At 47.2% G+C, this 20468-nt stretch overlaps 1 protein-coding gene across 1 annotated transcript in view; it reads right to left on the bottom strand.

Moving 5' to 3' along the window:
- ABTB3 (ankyrin repeat and BTB domain containing 3) overlaps positions 1-20468 on the bottom strand; it is a 319847-nt gene that overhangs the window by 31503 nt on the left and 267876 nt on the right. Inside the window, exons 5-11 of the mRNA XM_052640471.1 lie at positions 17506-17671; positions 15125-15214; positions 13096-13197; positions 11021-11114; positions 10769-10904; positions 9914-10134; positions 8016-8194 (exon numbers count right to left, since the gene is read on the bottom strand). Coding sequence (XP_052496431.1) covers positions 8016-8194; positions 9914-10134; positions 10769-10904; positions 11021-11114; positions 13096-13197; positions 15125-15214; positions 17506-17671 — 988 coding nt within the window. The remainder of the gene's footprint in view (positions 1-8015; positions 8195-9913; positions 10135-10768; positions 10905-11020; positions 11115-13095; positions 13198-15124; positions 15215-17505; positions 17672-20468) is intronic.

Below are 20468 nucleotides of genomic sequence, written 5' to 3'. Positions count from 1 at the left end.
GCTGCACAGCTTTTGGGATTTAAGTTCCTTGACCAGGGATCTGACGCCCACAACAGTGAAAGCACCAAATCCTAACCACTGGACCACCAGGGAATTCCCAAACCCAGTCTTTTTAAGTGCCATGAAACATATACCTAGATAGACTATATCCTGGTCCATAAAACCAGCCTCAAAATTTTCAAAGGATTGAAATAATGCAGAATGTTCTCTGACCACAATGGAATCAACCTAGGAATCAATAAAAGAAAGATAAGAGAAAAATCTCCAAACAATTGAAAACTAAATAACACATTTCTAAATAATTCATAAGTCAAAAAGGAAGTTCCAAGGGAAATAAAAAACACGCTGAACTGAATGAAAATGAGAATAAAACATATCAAATTCCATGGTACACAGAGCAGTGCTGAGAAAGATACGTATAATATCAAATGTACATTAAAGAAAAAAAGGAATAGTCTCAAGCTTCTATCTAAAAGATCTGGGAAAAAAATAAAATAAAATAAAGAAAAACCCAAAGAAGCAAATAATAAAGATAATTTAAGACAGAGGAGTAGCAGAGAGAGAAGACACAAACTAACAAATTTGTTCTAAAATTTATATAGAAGGCAAAGAATATGAATTCATTTGGTAAAAGAATAACATGGGAGGAAACAATTTACCCAATTTCAAGATTTATTTTTTAGCTACAGTAATCAAGATCATGTGTGGGGATTTCCCCGACAGCCCAGTGGTAAAGACTCTGAGCTTCTACTGCAGGGGGCACGGGTTTGATCCCTGGTCTGGGAACTAAGCTACAGCATGCCACATGCATGCCACATGGCACGGATCAAAAAAAAAAAAAAAAAAAAGCTGTGGTAATGGTGGACAGACACACAGATCAATGGAACAGAACAGAAATCCCAGGAACAGACCCACACAAATATTCCCAACTGACTTGACAAAGGTGTAAAAGTAATTTGATGAAAGAGTCTTTTCAACAAAGATGCTGGAGCAAGTGAACATCCACTGGCAAAGCAAAAATGAAACAGCAACGTTGATCAAAGTCCCACACCTCATACAAAAATTAACTCAAGATGAAATGAATCACAGACTTAAATGTAAAACATGAAACTATAAAGCTTTAGAAAAAAAATGAGGAGGAGACCTTCAAGATTTGGGCTAGGCAAAGCAGCTGGATGAATCACAAGTTGGAATCTAGATTGCTGGGAGAAATATCAACAACCTTGTAGCTGCAGATGATACCACCCTTATGGCAGAAAATGAAGAGGAACTAAAGAGCCTCTTGATGAGGGTGAAAGAGGAGAGTGAAGAAGCTGGCTTAAAACTCAACATTCAAAAAACGAAGATCATGGCATCCCGTCCCATCACTTCATGGCAAACAGATGAAGAAACAATGGAAACAGTGAGATATTTTATTTTCTTGGGCTCCAAAATCACTGCAGATGGTGACTACAGCCACAAAATTAAAAAGATGCTTGCTCCTTGGAAGAAAAGCTATGACGAATCTAGACAGTATATTAAAAAGCAGAGACATCACTTTGCTTACAAAAGTACATATAGTTAAAGCTATGGTTTTTCCAGTAGTCATGTATGGATGTGAGAGTTGGACCATAAAGAAGGCTGAGAGCCAAAGAATTGATGTTTTTGAATTGTGGTGCCGGAGAAGACTCTTGAGAGTCCCTTGGACAGCAAGGAGATCAAATCAGTCAATCCTAAAGGAAATCAACCCTGAAAATTCATTGGAAGGACTGATGCTGAAGCTCCAATACTTTGGTACCTGATGAGAAGAGCTGACTCATTGGAAAAGATCCTGATGCTGGGAAAGATTGAGGGTAGGAGAAGGGGGCGACAGAGGATGAGATGGTCGGATGGACTCACTGACTCCAATGGACATGAGTATGAGCAAGCTCTGGGAGTTAGTGAAGGACAGAGAAGCCTGGCACATTGCAGTCCATGGGGTCGCAAAGAGTCAGACACAACTTAGCAACTGAACAACAACAAAGCATTCTGATACTTGATACCAAAAGCAGAATCTCCACAAAAGGGAAAACTAAAATTGGACTTCCTTAAAATTAAAAGCTCTATGAAAGACCTTGTTAAGAGGATAAAAAGATAAGCTACTGAGTGGGAGAAAGAAAGTATTTGCAAGCCATATATCTGACAAGAGACTATTTTCTAGAATTTACAAAGAACTCTCAACATTCAACAGTGAAAAACCAGTTTAATTAGAACACAGGCAAAGGACACAGACATTTCACTGAAGAGCATATACAGATGGCAAAAAAACACATGAAAATATGTTCAACATCATTAGCCATTTAGGGAAATGCAAATTAAAACCACAATGAGATACCACTTACACATCGATCAGAATGGCTAAAATAAAAAGATAGCAATAGCACCAAACAGTGAGAATGTGGAGAAATTTCATTACTCATATTTTGCTGGTGGGAATGTAAAATGGTGCAGCCTGTCTCAAAAACAGTTTAGCAGCATCTTTAGAAACTGAATATGCAGCTACCATACAACCCAGCAATTGCACTCCTGAGCATTTATCCCAGAGAAATGAAGACATATTCACATCAAACACCTGTGCTGGAATGTTATAGTAGCTTTATTTGTAATAGCTCAAAACTGGAAACAACCCAGATGTCCTTCAATGAGTGAGTGGTTACTAAACTGCAATTGGTCCATACCATAGAGTACTATGCAGCAACAGGGAGAAACAAACTGTCAACACATGCAATGACCTGGAGGAACCTTCAGAGAATTATACCGAGTGAGAAAAATCCAATCCTAAAGTTTCCTACTGTATGATTCCATTTAAATCACATTCTTGAAATGACAAGATTAGAGAAATGGAGACCAGATTAGTGGTTACCAGAACGTAAAGAGGGAGTCGGGGCAGAAGGATATGAGGGTAGCTTTAAAAGAGTAACATGAAAAAAAAGAAAGAAAAAAGAAGGACTTCCTTGGCAGTCCAGTGGTTAAGACTCTGTGCTTCCACTGCAAGGGGCCTGGGCTTGATTCCTGGTCAGGGAACTAAGATCCCCAAGCCAGGAAAAAAAAAAAAGACAGAAAAAAAAAAAAAAAAGAGCAATGCGAGGGAGCCTTAGGGCAATGGAAAATTTCTGCATGATGACAGTACCATGTCAGTATCTTGGCTGTGACATTTAACTGTCATTTTGCAAGATACTGTCAGTGGGGGAAGCAAAGTAATCTCTCTGTATGTTTTCTTACAACTGCAGGAGAATCTGCAACTGTCTCAAAATAAAAAGTTTAATTTAAAAAGGTAAATTTTTAAAAAGTAGGGAAATAAAACTTAAAAAGTGTACAAGTCACAAGGAGAAAAATAAAGCTGCATAGCCCACATCTCGCCCTTGGCTAAAGTCCCCAGTGGTGTTCTGTTCAGTGCACGTGGAGGAAAACCCCAAATGTGCACCCTGGAGAAAGGCCCTGTGCAGTCTGACTTCACCTCTCATACTTCTTCCTGTGTCCCTCCACTTGCAGGTTCTCTAGCACATCAAGCACATTCCCACCAGAAACTTCGCTCCTTCAGGTTCCCGATCCCCGAGTGGAATGCTTTTGCTCCAGGCCTGTGTGTGGCTGGCAGCTCTTCCTCACTTAGGTGGTTGTTCATACACTACCTACTCTGGGAGACTTTTCTTATCATCCTGTCTAGAGTAGACCTTGCCTGCCCCACCCCCCAGAGACTACATCGTTGTCCAAGATCATTTTTTTTTTTCATAGCGTTTATCTTGCTCTCACCCTCTTTTGCTGATTTATGTCCTGGCTTACTGTGGGTCTGCCCCTTCCCTGGACACAGTAAGCTCCAGGAGGGTAAAGAACATCCCACCACTTCTGTAGACTAGTGGGCACTCACGACTGTGGAATGGATAAATGTCCAGAAGAATTATGTATGTATAAATTTATGTATGTATGTATAAATGGCCAGAAGCTCTCTTTAAACAGACCTATTTTTAAACAATGACTGCATTGTTCTACTCCTAGGGAAATCTAGAGAAACTGAATTCTTTAGATATTTAAAGATAAAATTTAGAAGTGGGGATGGCACTTCCCTGGTGGTCCAGTGGCTAAGACTCCAAGCTCCCAGTGCAGGGGTCCCCTGGTTGATCCCTGGTCAGGGAAGTAGTTCCCATATGCCACAACGAAGATCGAAGATCCTGTGTGCAGCCACTAAGACCTGGTGCAGCCAAATAAATAAATGAATAGAAGTGGGAGCAAAAAAGCACATCTGCAACCAGATGTCAAGTAATATCTGACCAAGCACGCATCAAAGATGGGGAGAAAGCATTCGCTTCACTTGACAGGATGGCTATGATTCTCTGAGTTGACTGCAAAGTGGATTTATTAATATTTACAGGAATTCTACATTCTTGTTCACTACTCTGATAGAACCAGATGTTTGTTCACACAGAGCAGCAGACATGATCTGAACAGGAATTTGTTAGTGGAGAGAGCAGGAACAATGCATTGCTACTCATGCCTTCCAAGAGGATACTTTCTGAGGGCAGAGCTTTGCAGCACTTTCTCTACTGTCTGCCATCATCTCTCTCCAGACTTCTGACCACAGGAATATCACTGTGCTTGGAGAATGCTTGACTTCACCCTGTAGCCCCCAGAAACTGATCACCTCTTTTTTGCCCTCTGTAGAACTGTGGTGTTGGAGAAGACTCTTGAGAGTCCCTTGGACTGCAAGGAGATCAAACCAGTCAATTGTAAAGGAAATCAGTCCTAAATATTCATTGGAAGGACTGATGCTGAAGCTCCAATACTTTGACCACTTGATGCAAAGAACTGAATCATTGGAAAAGACCCTGATGCTGGGAAAGACTGAAGGCAGGAGGAGAAGGAGATGATGGAGGATGAGATGGTTGGATGGCATCACTGACTCGATGGACATGAGTCTGAGTAGGCTCCAGGAGTTGGTGATGGACAGGGAAGCCTGGCGTGCTGCAGTCCATGGGGTCGCAAAGTGCTAGACATGACTGATCGACTGAACTGAACTGAGTCAGTATTAATACCACATCTCCCAAAGTCCCTAACTAAGTCTGTGAGTCTCCTTCTGTTTTGTCAGTTGTAATTTCTTCTTAGAGTCCACATGCAAGGGATGTAATATGGTATTTCTCCTTCTCTGAGTTACTTCACTCACTATGGCACTCTCTAGGTCCATCCATGTTGCCACAAATGGCATTATTTCACTCTTTTTAATGGCTGAATAATATTCCATTGTATATATGTACCACGTCTTTATTCATTTGTCTGTCAATGGACATTTAGGTTGCTTCTGTTTTGGGAAGGTCATGTACACACCGCTAGATTTAAAATGGATAACCAACAAAGACCTATTGTATAGCATATGGAATTCTGCTCAATGTAATGTGGCAGCCTGGATGGGAGGGAGGTTTGGGGGATAATGGATACATGTACACGTATGGCTGAGTCTCTTCGCTATTCACCTGAAACTATCACATTGTTAATTGGTTATACCTCAGTGTGAAATGTTTTTGGTGTTAAAAAAAAATACCACAATTCACCAGTAGGGGTTGCCATTGACCACCCCCATTCCCACCTCTCCCCCGTTAGGGAAAACCTGACTTAAAAAAACACCCATTTTTGTTTATTATTTCATGCAGTGAATATACTGGAGGAGGGCATGGCAACCCACTCCAGCATCCTTGCCTGCAGAATCCCATGAACAGAGAAGCCTGGCGGACTACAGTCCATAGGCGTGTAAAGAGTCAGACACGGCTGAAACGACTTAGCACACATGCACGCTGTGAACATACAATGTATTTGCCCATTCTACATTAATGGGTATTGGAGGTGTTCCCATTTTTTTCCTATCACAGGAAACACTGCTATGGACACCCTTGTCGTGCATATGTACTCAGTCATGTCTGACTCTGTGATCTCATGGACTGTAGTTTGCCAGGCTCTTCTGTCTGTGGGATTATCCCAGGAAGCATGCTGGAGTGGGTTACCATTTCCTTCTCTAGGGGATCTTTGCAACCCAAGGATCGAACCTGCATCTCCTGCACTGACCGGTGGACTCTTTACAACTGAGCCACCTATTTAATATGGACACTCACATATATATGTTACAGACATAGATGGGCTTTCCTGTTGGTCATACAGGGCAGACCTGACTCTTGAATGTGCCTTTTCCCAGACTGCTGTCTCCTGACCGTGAGTGCTCCTGCCCCATCCCTGCCTCCCCCTCCCCTCCAAGATCAGGACAGCTGGACGGAGCAGGCTCTAGTACACGTGCATGGGTGCGGGTTAGGTCACTTCAGCCATGTCCAGCTCCGTGTGACCCCGCGGACTGTAGCCTGCTGGGCTCTTTCGTCCGTGGGAATCTCCAGGCAAGAATACTGGAGTGGGTTGTCATGCCCTCCTCCAGGGAATCTTCCCAACCCAGGAACTGAACCCGGGTCTCTTAAGTCTCTTGCACTGGCAGCCAGGTTCTTTACCACCAGGGCCACCGGGGAAGCCTGCTCTGGTCCACATCTCCTGCCAAAGACCCCTCCCCCCTTGCTTTTAGGCCTCTAGCTACTGCTATCAGCTGCTGTTGGGGGCTCTTTAGGGGGGTGATTAGTGGTTCAGTGGGACCCAAGGCACCTGCAGGAATGCTAGCAAGGTTCTGTTTCTTGGTCTGGATGCTGATCACATGAGTAAGTTTGCCCTGTGAAAATTCATTAGACTCCACAGCTATGACTTGGGCACTTTTCTGATGTATGCCATACTTCAAAATAAATTTACTTAAAAAATCCATAGATTAGGTTTCCTTAATACACAGCATGTCTTAGTAATTTCTGGAATTCCCATTACAGCCCATAGAAGGAAAAAAATAACAAACAAACCAAAAACCAATTACAACACCAGACTCTGGGAACAGACCCAGCAACGTTTTTCACTAAGGTGGTCTCTTAGGTAATTTCAGGGCTTATCTATTTATTTCTTTTCAAGCTGGGGGGATGGGTGAGGGCTGAGGGAGAGTTTGGTTTTGAAATGCTTCCAGTGGGTTCTGCTCTTTGTGGAATCGCTGAGGCTCATTACCTGAGGCCTGGCACACCTGCTCCCATTCTGGGTCTAAGTGGGGCTTGACATTAGGCATATATCCAGCCCACAGACGCCCCGAAGTCTCTGGTGCTAATGAGAATAACTGATGGGACCCACACTGGACTCTGGGCCAGGTGCTCCGAGGCTCAGAAATCAGCCGGATGTGTTGCCAGGGCTTTGCTGTGGGGCTGTCCCCCCACCCTATAGAGCAGGCTGCTTCATACTCCCCTCCCCGCTCTGGCAGGGAAATCCATGCAGCCCTTTTGGTTCAGAGGCCTAATTCCCTGACACCTCACAGCCTCCACTGTCTTAGAAGGACCTGTTGTGCAGGGGTTGCAGCGTTTTCCCGATGCTGGGAACGAAGTGTCAACAGGAACGCAGGGGCCCTTGAAGAATGGGGAGTGGGCCTGAAGGGCTAGGCACGTGCTGTCCTCAGACCTGAAAAGCCTTCTCGGGGCCTGGCTTTCCAGGGACCCCTGTGGGGTCTGCATCCAAGGCAGCTACACTCATTTCCCTCTTCCCCTTGGATTCCCAATGTCCTATGTCCTACTGTCTGTCCAGGCCCGCCCTGGTCTCAGCATCTCAGTGACACCTTCCCCCAACCTTCCCACAGTCCTCAGAGCCTTTGCCACACAATTTAACACTGTTTCACAAGCCACCTCAGATACGCTTGGGCTGTAGCACCCCTACTTTTGTGCAAGTTCCCTGGCCGGAAGGTATCCTTTACTTTGTCCCGTGTGCCCAAGTGCCTGGGACGGAACAGGTGCTCAGCAGAGCAGTTGCCTTGTGAGTGGCCGCACAAGCAGCTGTAAGCAGCCAGGGTACCAGACCAGTGCACCAGACCAGTGACTGCAAGGTTCCCACCCAAGGGGCAGGAGCGCTGAGATCAGAACCCCCCAGCTGTGCTCCCTGCCCGCAGGAGGCCCTCGTACCTTGCTGGCTTTCAAGATCTCAAACATCAGGGGCAGGCCCTGAGTGACCAGCTCCTCCGTGTACTCTTCCTCCTGAATGGTCTTGAACTCCTTCAACAGGCACTGAATGAGAGGCCTGCGGTGCTGCTGGAAGGCGATCCGCAAAGACTCCAGCCACGTGTGCAGGGTCCACGGGACACCTGGAAGGGGGAGGGCGGGGTGAGGGAGGGGAGGGCAGACAACAACCAGAGGAGAAGGCATGTTTCTATGTGGAAGCTGGCCTTTCCTGAGGACATTACCAGATCATGAGACCAAGAGACCGCCTTTCATTGCATAGAGTCAGAGCTGTTTTGCTTCTTCTTTCCCAAAGACTTGCAGAAGTTAAAATTAAAGGTCATAATTCGAGTCCGTTAACTATGGGTATCAATTTCTGCACGCTCCTTGTATTATTAGGGGCTGCTGCCGCTGCTAAGTTGCTTCAGTCGTGTCCGACTCTGTGTGACCCCATAGACGGCAGCCCACCAGGCTCCCCCGTCCCTGGGATTCTCCAGGCAAGAACACTGGAGTGGGTTGCCATTTCCTTCTCCAATGCATGAAAGTGAAAAGTGAAAGTGAAGTTGCTCAGTCGTGTCTGATTCTTCGCAACCCCATGGACTGCAGCCCACCAGGCTCCTCCGCCCATGGGATTCTCCAGGCAAGAGTACTGGAGTGGGGTGCCATCGCCTTCTCCATATTGGGGACTACAGTTTACAAAGTGTAATCACCGTGTAGAGTATTGAAACTGTAATGCAGACTGCAGCCTTCTGAGTTCTGACCTCTTCCTTCCCCATCCCCTCTGCTTCCATGGCCAGAGCTTTGAGCTGGTGAAATCCACAGTGGACCTCACTGTCAGCTGCTCTGGCCAGGGTGGGCATTTCCATCTGATTATGAAGACACAGGAGGATACTGCTGCCGTGTGCAAAACAACATTTCCATCTTCAGGCACTTCATCAGGTCTTCCTCCCTTAATAGAAACCTCTCCAGCAGCTGATGGCTGTGACTCGCTTCTGCCCCCGACCGTGAGGCTGGGGCACTTGCTACTGCTTATAAATGCACCATTCAGTCTTGAGCTTCAGAATCCAGCTACACAGGCTGCCAGGGAAATGGCATAATATCCCCCATACTCAACAGCCACTCTCTGAGAGAGACAAGCTTCCAGAATAGCACTGGAGGCCTCAGCCTATCCTGACCTGCCACACCCTGTGTTTACAGCCCTTGCTCCGCCCTGCTGTTTCTGGGCCGGAGCTGGTGCCATTAGCTGGGTGAGGGCTGGGCTAGCCCATTCCCCAGATGCATGGAAGAGATGGCCCCGGCTAGCCTGCTCAAGGGAGAGACACCCAAGTTTTCCTTGGGCATGGCTTTGCTCCTATAGTAGGGGGAACCCCCCTAGGGACGGGATGCCCTCATCCTAGCTGACGCCAGCAGCTGCTTCATGGATCTGAGTGCTCTCAGGCAGCGATTCTCCAACCGCTGGGAACCACCTGGGATGATTGTTAAATATAAAGATTTCCAGCCTTTATCCATCCAGACCCTCGACAGCAGAGCCTCTGGGTGTAGGGCCTGGCAATCTGTATTCAGACAAGCTCCCCAGGTGATTCGGATTCCTAACTCAGGGTCCAGGGCTTGGGAATCATGGAAGGGTGGCCTGAGGGTGGGTGTCTGGGGCCGGCAGAATGCTGCTGTCTATGGGGACCATGTGAGGCCTTCGCCCAGAAGTGCTCCAACCAGCAAATGAGAAGTTCCCTGAGCTGCAAGGGGTGTGTGCACAGGGGTGTGTGCACGTGCATGTGTGCATGTGTGTGTGTGCACGCACATGTGGGTATGTGACCTGGAGCTGGGTGGAGGCACCGTGCCCAGCCATGGAAGGCCCCCAGACTGACCTATGCTCCTGATATCAATTGTGACATCCACGTAGCCATGCTCAGCGCTGTGATACATGGCCTCCCTCAGGGCTCTGAGTTTGGCCTTGCTGTTGCGGCTGGCACACAGGGGAGGCGGGGCTGTCTCCGCCAGGTCAGTCCCCTCAGCCAGAATCTCCTCCAGGGACAGGATATCACTCTTCTCCTTCTCTGGCTGAGCGAGCAGTTTGCGGAACACATTCCTGTCAATCATAAACCCAGAGAGGAAGACACTCAGAGATGCAAGGGCTGTGCCAGGGTGGGGGTGGGGATGTGGGGAACCCTCTCAACTTGGGACAAAAGGGTGGGACAACTCTGGAGTGGTGGTTTCAGAGGTGTGACCAGGGCACTACATGTTGAGGCTGGAGGAGATGGTGGGGTGGGACTGGCTGCGTTTCCTTGAGGATGACTTGGGCTAAGTGCTTTCCCCAAGTATCTAGAAGGTTCTAGAACTCTGCCCTTTTAAGTCTGCCTGCACTCCCCCCATGGTGAATTTGCTTCGCTTGGGGTTATGCGTAGTAAAATCTGATGGGGTAAATCCTGAAGGAAATGTAGATGGGAAGTAACCAAACATGAGAGGTTTCATTATTCTTTAAATGGATTCTTCTTATGTCATGACAGGTGATGTGATGAACTCTGACCAACACTGGCAAAGAGTGACGTCTGTGAGATGAAAGCCGGTTGGGGAAGGACCCGTGGACGTGCAATATGTGAAGTTGGCCAGGCCTGGACTGCCTCTGGGCCCCACATCCAGAGATGCAGTGAGTCTGGGGTAGGCCTGGGAATCTGCATTTTTAACAAGCACCACTTGGGACCTCATGGCCCATCCTAGCCTACCTGTGTCCATGGGCTGCGGCCTGGCTGAAAGAGTTCATATCACCCTGGGGGGTGGTAGAAATTCCATTCCTGTACATGGTTCCTATCAGGGGGTCCGCGCCTCGCTCCAACAGCAAACTAACCAGTTCAAAATTTCCTGCAAGCCCAGAGAAGGGGGTTTGATAAGAGAATCAAGCAAACACACAGTCACAGACACATCAAGGGACGGGGTGCTGGAGCCCCTTGGCTGGGACGAGCATCAGAGACTCTTACCTACGGCGGCTGCGAGCTGGAGGGGTGTTTCTGAGTAGTTCTCCTCGCCGTGCTCCACAGAGCCCTCCACCTTGGCCCCAGCGTCCAGGAGGAGCTGTGGAGGAAGAGTGGCTATTGAGATGTTTAAAGGACACGCCAGGAAAAGCTGGTGGAAATCAGTGTGGTGCCAATGTTCCTGCTCTCCTCTGGGTCCACGACCACGTGCACAGGGGGAGGGCAACTGCACCTCAGAGGGTGAAGTGAGAGCCCCTCACATCTGCTAGGGCCTCAGACCACTCAAATCGCTCAAACTGTGGCCCAAGGACAGTAGCATCAGCATCCCCGGGGAGTTTGTTTGAAATGCTGGTTCTCAGGCTCCACCCCAGAACAAATGATTAGAATCTGCATTTCAACAAGCTCTCCAGGTGATTTCTATGTACATTAATGTTTCTAGAAGCACTGAGCTAGAATTTCGTGGCACCACACTGCTAGAGAACTTCCTCTGGGGATCAGTGACAAAAAGCCTCAGAGTATTAGAGAGGTCTCTTAGAACCATAGAATCTTAAGAGTTCTGAAGGACTTTGGGGATCACTGGGCCAACCAGAACAAGAATCCCTTCTGGAACATCCTAGAAACTCAGCTCAGCAAATGCTGAGCCTCCTGGCCAGCAAGATCAGTGAATAAAGTGGCAGAATGAGCTTCCAGGAGTGCTGCTGCGTATGACTCCATTCTGCGCATTCTTTAAGATACCTGGCTTCCTAAAAATGGAGATTCTGTCCATGCCGGATCTCACAGTGAATGAGCTGTCAGCACTGCTGATGTAAATGAGGGGGAAATGCCTGTTTTACCTGCACAGGACTACCTGAGGGCATAGTCAGGAGGGGCTGCCTACTTGGCATTCCGTCATGTGTGCACCTGCAGCAGAGAGGTGACCTGACTTCCCTTTGGCTTTGCGTGGCTGCCCGCTGCTCTTATTCCTGATTTCAAGGCTGGGGATGCCACTGCACATTAAGGGACGTTATTTGTATCCACTAGGCCACCCTCCAACCCCTTCTTTCTTAGATTCCTCTACCAGGACCGGGCTGGTCATGCTGTTCTACAGGCAGAAGTCAGCTCTTGGTGTGACATGTCACACGCTCAACCTTCTGAAACATGCCTTTGATGTGTGTTGAGGATTCCCATGACCTAGGAAACAATAAAGGATTCCTATGAAACTCCAAGATTGCCGAGGGGTCCCTGACATCCTATTTTCTGCTCTGTGTAATTCTAAGAGGCTTGGAGCACATAAAAGGAGAGGAGTTCCTGATGTACCTGAAACTCAGCATTCACTATGGGGCCAGATGTGGTCAGGGAACTGGTCGGGGCGGGGGGCGGGGGGTGCCGATCTCTTTTTTTCCAATGAAGTAAAGTTTTAAGATCTAGAATGAACCGAGTTTAAGATCTAGAATATACTGGACGGCTGTCCATTGAACACCAACTCTACAACAACCAGAAATGGTGAGGGCAAAACAACTTATGTGCCCAAAGGATCTTGGATGAGGACATCTCTCCATATTTGGGGACCTGTTTCAGAAGACACACATGAAGACCCTACCCTAGACCTCTTATGTGGGATTCTCCATAAGTGGGATCCAAGCAGGTGTCATTTGGAATCACTCCCTTGGTGGCTCGGCTGCTTCTTTCCACTGGTTGGAAACCTCTAGACTCTATGCAAACACTGGGGTCACACCTAAGGGAAGTTTCTAAGGTCTCACACCAGCCATGTCTTAGGTTCACATTATGACAAGTAAAAACAAACAAATCCACAAAATCATAGCTCAGGCCCCACCCTTGAGCCACTGGGAACAACTTGGTAGGTTTGCCACTCTGTGTGTAAGGCTGCATGTAGGTATGTGATAAGTTCATATTGGTTAAAGCCAGGCCATATAGATCATTCCACATAGTATTTTCATTCATATAATATGAATGTGCTGTATTTCATTGCAATTAACCAATATGAATCTCTGGGGGAATAGGCATGCCGGGAGAGGTACAGATTTGCGTAATGAAAGAGGTACAGTTAAAGGTCAGATGTGGATAGGGAAATACGTTAATACCTGAACTACAGGAATATGTCCATGCAACACAGCAAAGGTCAGAGCCGTCCAATGGCGGGTCTCGGGGTGGACGGATGGATATTTATGAGGAGTACTGACAACCTATAAACAAATTGAAATCATTTTCAAAATGTGACCTTCAAAATACTTAGACCAGCAAATCTGACCTATCTGTGGCTGGGCACGCAGGCTAGAGATGCACAGAGGATGTCCTGGAAAGCACCTTGGGCAACGCTGGAGACATACAGGGTAGTGACTTTATATCCTCTGTACACAACAAAAACTCCTTTGCTGCTCATTAGAAGAGAGTTAAATGGGTGACTGCTGACTGCCTCTAAGGAGTCTTGAAGAAATTGTAATGGTGGCTATAATGAACCAGCTCCCCTGCCTGTCTGCTCTTCCTGCTTAAGGGAGGGCGGGCTTCTGAGAGCTACAGGATGTCAGGTGAGGCCGCCACCATCACATCCACATCTTTAGGGGAAATTCTCGGCAGTGGCAAACCCCACACAAGGGGAGGTCTGCTTTGAGCTTCCAAGTCAAGCAAGACCACCTCCCATCTGATGGAGGAAGATCACTGCCTGGTCACAGCTCCTCCCACACTGTCCTCATTTCATGCTTCTGCTGGCTTCCTGGTTGACAAGGATGCTCATGCTACTGGAAACCTAGGCACAAACCTTTCTTGGGCATGAATGAGAAATCTGATATTGGTCTTCCCACATGCGGACCTCAAAACACCGCAGACCAAGAGACAGGCTGCAGGACAGTGGACAGGACAGGCTAGGGTCCTGCAGGATGGTCTGTCACCCGCCCACGGCTTTTCTTCTAAACATTCCCGGGGCCATACAACTGTGATGTCTGCTGCTTTCAGAAGAGTTGAGTTCTCTAACCACTGGCTAGGCGAGGACCTTGAGCTGGGAGCTATGGGATGGGCTAGAGGACCAGAGACCCAAAACTGAGGAGCTCTTGCAGGGATGTGCATGGTGTTTGGGGATTCATATCAGGGAACAAAAACCCCCAATACTTGAAAACCTATAAGATCCCAGATGGTCTCGGATCCCAAACCATGCCTACTTCCTGTTTTCCTCATATGAATATAAAGCAATTTTTTTTTTTAAGCACAGTACTAAGACTACAAGAGCATCTAATTTTGAACTAAAAAAAAATGTTTTCTGGAGTGGCTGAGTTAGGACTTCAGCAAGTCCATCAATCTTCCCAACCTCGGAACTGCTAGAAGAAAGTCGGTTGCCTTATGTTTCTTTTTTGTGAGAGTGGGTCTTAAGACAGCATAGAATATGATCAAGAAGTACAATTTCACCTATCATAAGCCCTGAGGGGGGCACCAGTATTAACTGAATTCCAAACATGCTCCTCTATATTTATTTCTGATGGCGTGATTACTCTCCTGTTTCACAAAGGGGAACACTGTGGCTCAGGAAGGTGAAACCACTCACCCAAGCAGAAAAGCAAGTTGCTAAGATGCAGCGGTTTCAGAATCTGAACCCACGTATCAAATTCTAAAGCCTGTGGGGGCATGCTTTCCACTATGTCACATGGCCTTGAGGAAGCTCAGCAATAGGCTTTGAGACCCGTGGCTTCAGCAGGCCAACCAAGTGGGCCAATCAGGATTCGCTGAGGGAGGGTGGAAGATCTGGGGGTCACAGGGGATGTGGACCAGCTTTGTATTTGGCAGTGGGAAGGGCTGGTGGTTCAGGAGAGCTTTCTCTGTCGGATCCCAGGAGGAATGGAGCAGTGGGAAGGATCAGAGACTCGGTATTGCTGAGCCAAGGGAAAAGTTAGAGCTCTGTGCAGCCGCACGGGTTGTTTTAAAATGAAAAATGCTTGCAGGCAGCTTCTTGGAGTCTGGTTGGGCTGGGGCCTCAGGATGGAGGAAATCCAAAAGCTGGTCTGACCTATTTGCTGGACTGAGAACCCTCAGTGGTGGCTCTTGAGAGAGAAAGCCCCCCTCTCTTTGCTTGCCTTCCCCAGGGACTGCCAGGCCCAGGGGCCCTGCAGCCCTCTGCACCCTCACCTCCACATTCAGGTCAGCTCCGGCATCCAGCAGCATCTGAACCATTGCCTCGTCCCCACGGACACAGGCGTACATCAGGGGGGTCATGCCCTGCGGTGAGTTAAAAACCAGAGAACGGAGAAGGTTTACAAGGTGGTTGTGTCACTTGACAATAACAAACGGAAAATCTTACTCATGTGAAAGAGACTATGCTTGTTCTCCGAATCTAGCATTCTAAAGTAAATGTACAGCTCTACAATCCTCCATATTTTGAAAACCAACATGGAAGCAAGAAGAGAAACATAAATTGTCTTTTTTTTTTTTTCATTTATCTGGGCTTAAGTTGGAGGATTTTGTTTGTGTGTCTTAGGGTGCAACAGATCTAAGAGTGTTTGCTAAAACAAGTGGCTGGTTTAACTGAAACCTCTTAGGAACTTTCTGGATTCTGTAATATCAGCCCTAAGCTATCTGATTGGTAAATACTGTTTCCACGGCATTTTCTCTCTCAGGATTTAACAAGTGTCGTCTTTGCTCTATACAGCCTGCTGGTCAGTGTCAAATGAAATTGGTGCCTCCGAATATGACCCCAGCACTCTATCTGTAAATGACGTTATCATTTACAAGTAAAAGGCAAGCGAATGAGGAATGGTTTTCAGGAATTCCATATCTGCCCATGATTCCTGCTTATTACAAAGTACCATAACCAACAGGAAGTAAGGGGTGGATTTTTCAATAAACAGTGCTGTGAAGAAAGCTATGTGGGAAAATGTTCAAGGTAGAGCCTTATCTCATACCAAATCATTTACAGTTTGATTAGACATGTAGAGACAAAAATTAAAACCAGAAAAGACATCTAACTGAGTCTGTTTCTGAAAGGTATGAAAGTAATGGAAGAAACCACAAAAGAAAGTCTTGACAGCATTGAGGATGTAAGATTGAAAACATAAACAAAATTAAGAGGTAAACAATAAACTGAGACATTTGTGTCACATTATCACGAAGGGTTCTATGCCTAATATGTAAAGAGGGCTTTGAAATAAAGAAGAAAATCAATTAAGCTCTAATGAAAAACAAGCAAAAGAAAGTAAAAGATTAACAGGGTACACATAAATAGTTGGAGAGTGTGTACAAGGAAACAGCCTCTGAGGAAGTAATTTGAGATTGAAGACCTTAAGATAAATTGATGCATTTGAGCAACTATTTCCACTTCGAAACATTTCTCTAATGAAATAATTAGATTTGAGCAAAGACTTGAGTAGTGAGTGTGTCTCTCTCAGTACTGTTGATTTCTAAGTCATTACAAACAATCCAACAACTGAACCATGTTTAACTGAACAAATAATATGACCACTTTGTTAGCTGCTCATTCACGTCTGACTCTTTGCGACCCCACGGACTGTAGCCCCCCAGGCTTCTCTGTCCATGGAGTTCTCCGGGCAAGAATACTGGAGGGCATTGGCGTTTTCTTCTCCAGAGGAGCTTCCTGACCCAGGGATCGAACCCAGTTGGCCCACACTGCAGGCAGATTCTTTACCATCTGAGCCAATGTATCCATTTGAAGTGATTTTAAAGAGAACATGTAACGATATTACAAAGTATCTTTAATATAAAATACTGAAAAAAGAAAAAATATAATAAATCCCTGTTTTTTTTTTTTTTTTTAATAATGTGTGTGTGTATTAGGGCTCCTCTGGTGCTGCTCAGGAAAACTGCTAGCTCACATCGCTTCTCTGGAGCCTGCTGCATGAGCCGCTCACGTGAGAGACAGCTCCATCTGTCTTGTGATTTCCCATCTGGGGCAAACATTGAAAGCTGCTGTTTGTTTCCTCCACACATGACATCTTCACCCACATGGGGACATCTCCCCAATAGACATACAAGGTCTCTGGACCTCACTTTTAGGGGTTTGGGAGATGGCTGACTAATTCTGAGGCGTCTCCTAGGGTCCTTCAGAATGACTTCTGTGTATCTTAAACATATCCTGAAAGTTTGGTGAAAATCTGCTTGGATTAGTTCCATGATGCACTAAGAGGCCGGCAGAGAACTAATTTTAACCATGCCGGAAAAAGGACTTGAAGGACACATGCTAAATATAAATGATAGTTATTTGGATGATGGCATTATTTCCTCTCTGGAATAAGTCTATTTTTCTCTATTTTCCATTTCAGCTGCAATGATCACGTGAAACTTCTATAAAGATGAACAAGGATACTTTTATAAGATATTTTAAAAACTTAAAAAATAAGAACTAAGGGAAAAAACCCAATAACAACAACAACAAAAATCACCCTTCATCACCAGTAGAGGGAGCCTCTATTCAGTGCCTGCTGTTTCCCTCTTGCCCTAGGGCGGGGCATATGGCGGAGGTGGGGTGGCTATTCAGACATTGGGAGGGCCCATACCTGTTCGCTCATGGTGTTGATCCCATCGGGCCCCAGGAGAGACACTGCCTGCTTCACCAGGTCCGTCCGCCCACAGTTCAGCATCCGGAAACCCAGGTCCTGCTTAAACTTGGCTTCGATGGCCACTGCATCCAGCTTCCGAGAAGCGCAAAAGCAGTCGTCGGCCCTAAGGAAGGAAGAGACGGTCAGGTGGGTGCAGTGGCTTCACCGGGGGCTGGTCCTTGGAGAGCACAGACTTAGGAAGCACCAAGGAGACTTTCCATCTGCTGTTCGTGTCACTTGCTCGTTTCTAGGCTCCAGTTCCTGGATAAGGGCATGGCAACTCACTCCTGTATTCTTGCTTGGAGAAACCCATGGACAGAAGAGCCTGGTGGGCTACAGTGCACGGGTCGCAAAGAGTCAGACACAACTGAAGTGACTTAGCACACACACACAGGCTCCAGTTAGAATACGGATATCTCTTGATCCTTCCTCCTTTGTAACTGATGCTTAGCCTTGTCTCTCCTCCGTTCCCACAGCATACTGAGCTACAAATAATCATGGCTAATATTTACTGATTGTATACTCTGGGCTAGGCTCTCTGGTATAGTCTTTACAGGAGTTAATTCGTTTACTCCTGCACTCAGCCTTAGGTAAGCACTATCATCACCCGCGCCTTTAACCATGGGAAACAGACACAGATACGGGACTCATCCAAGGCTACACAGCCAACAAGCAGCGGAACTGGGATGCGAGCCCAGGGCAGTCTGTGGAGAGCTGGCCTGGGCACCTACTGTGTCACCCTGTCCCCTCACCACAGCTCATACTATTTGCCTCTTTCCTTGTCTAAATTCTCCTCCAGGCTGGGGACTTTTGAGGGCAGAGACCCTGTCTAACAAGTCTCTGCATCCAGTCCAGACAGCACGCAGTATGTGGAGGTGTTAAAGATGTTAGCTGAATGGACACAGAAGGCCTGGAGTCTCTACTTCCAAAGTGGAAGCATGGCAGAGATATGGCCGGATGAAATAAGAGTCCTAGTGGCAATATGCACCAGCAAGTTATCGAGCCAGTGAGGCACAGGGAGCCAGCTTAGGGAAGTGTCGGGAGGAGAATCAGGGATTGAAGAAAGGGGTACAAATTCTACTTGTAAAGGATGTCACCTTTTTCTCATGGTGAATTTTCAAATCAAATGACCAAGCATTTACTGAGTGCCTGTTTGCAAGAGGTGCACAAGGTCCAGAAGGACAGAGGGCACAGGCCCTGGTCACGGGGGTGCCTCGTGGCAACTGCAGTGACAGGTGATCAGAAATGTGCACCAAACAGAACCGAGGGGATCCAGCAAGGCTTCCTGGGGGGGGGGCACCCTGAGATGTGTCTTAAATAAGGAGAGAGAAGGACAGAGTGTAGGAGAACCTGGTGCAGGGCTTGTCTGAGTAAAGGTGTGGACATGAGATGTGGTGGGCTACAGGAGCTAACTGGAGGTTTTAGTGTTTTTGAGGCATAAACTTTCAGACAGAGGGCCAGAAGTTGAGGGAGGGGCACTTTACTTAATCCTAAGACTATCCTTAAGAGCCACTGAAGGTTTCTAAGCAGGCACGAGAGTGATGTGGTTGGAAGGCCAACTCTGGGAGATAGTTGAGGATGAATTTGAGGGGAGCTGGCCCTGGAGGTGGAGAGATGTGTTAGAGCTAAAAGAACCAGCTGGATGGAAAGAAGTCACTGCTCAAGCAGGAAGTGACAGAGGCTGAGTGCAGGCTGGGAGGAGCAGAGGACGAGGATTTTGTCTTCTGTATGAGCAGGCACCCATTTCTCAGATGATGGCCCTTGTCCCGAGGCTGGTGAATTCTATGCCCTGCATCAGCGGGAGTCAGCACTGGCACGGACCCCTTCATATTCTGGGGGCAGATACTCAGGAAAGGAGCCAGGGGTTCAGAATTCCTGGTTCTAGTCCTGCCTCTAACTAACCCACTTTGTCGCAAGAGGAATGGTTAAGTTTGCCAGGGAACTTTCGTTTTTATTCTTGGGGGAAATGAGAGGAAGTATTGTTCTGAGAGTTTGTGGCACTAAGGCTCCTCTCAGTAGGGCTAGGACCTGGGGGAAAGAACCTGGGGCATGAAGAGGACTCCAGAGGGAGTCCTAGGAATCGAGCGAGATGGGTGTGCCCTTGGCCATTCACCGGGTTCCTGATCTATCCCTCATTTCAGCTGGCAAAGGAACCTTGGAGGAAGGCTCTCCTGAAATAGGAACCCAGTATAGGTGATGGTAGGGCTCTTAGAGGACACTAGGAGTTTGCTTCTGGCCACCAGAGGGAGCTGATGAAGTGAAGATGGAGTCCAGAGAAAGGAAGCTAGGTATTGACCTGGGGTCTAGTCTGCACACAGGCCTCAGGGACTGGGCGTCACCCCAGGCCTCCAAGGGCCTATTTGTACGAGAGCCCTGGGAAGAACTAAGAAAGGTATTGGACTTGGACCCAGACTCTGGACTCCAAGATTAAGACTTTTTCACGGCAGGTGGGGGAGCCAAGACCACCCAGGTTAGAAGACCTTCCAGGGAAGCCTGAGAGCTCCCCAGGTGTGGGTGGGGGAGGGCTGAAGATGCCAAGTCTGGCTTTAGGCGATGGCATCAGCACCCATGATGAGAAATTCTAGGGCACAGAATGGGGCTGTGTGCTAGGGTGTCTTAGTCCAGTTCATGGGAATTTGGACCTGGGATTCTTACAGCTAACGTGGCCAGATTCAGCAAATAAAAATACTCTTGCAAATACTGAGCAAATTGAACTTTGAAATGAAATGTGGGCAAGGGTAGAGCCACGTGCCGTGACTTGAAAAGAATAGGAAGTGAGATCATGGACCCCACCAAAGTGTAGACAGAGGGAGGGGTGATGCTTGGTGTGGCAGTGGGCTTTATCTAAGGGGCACATGTTCCCCACACATTGGTTAAGGCAGACACTTTGGGCAAAATGAACAGGACAGAGAGAAGAGGGT

The sequence above is a fragment of the Budorcas taxicolor genome, chromosome 5, assembly GCF_023091745.1.
Source record: "Budorcas taxicolor isolate Tak-1 chromosome 5, Takin1.1, whole genome shotgun sequence".
NCBI lineage: Eukaryota > Metazoa > Chordata > Mammalia > Artiodactyla > Bovidae > Budorcas > Budorcas taxicolor.
The sequence above is the reverse complement of the archived record's forward strand: the minus strand, read 5'-3'. Positions and strand labels throughout refer to the sequence as shown.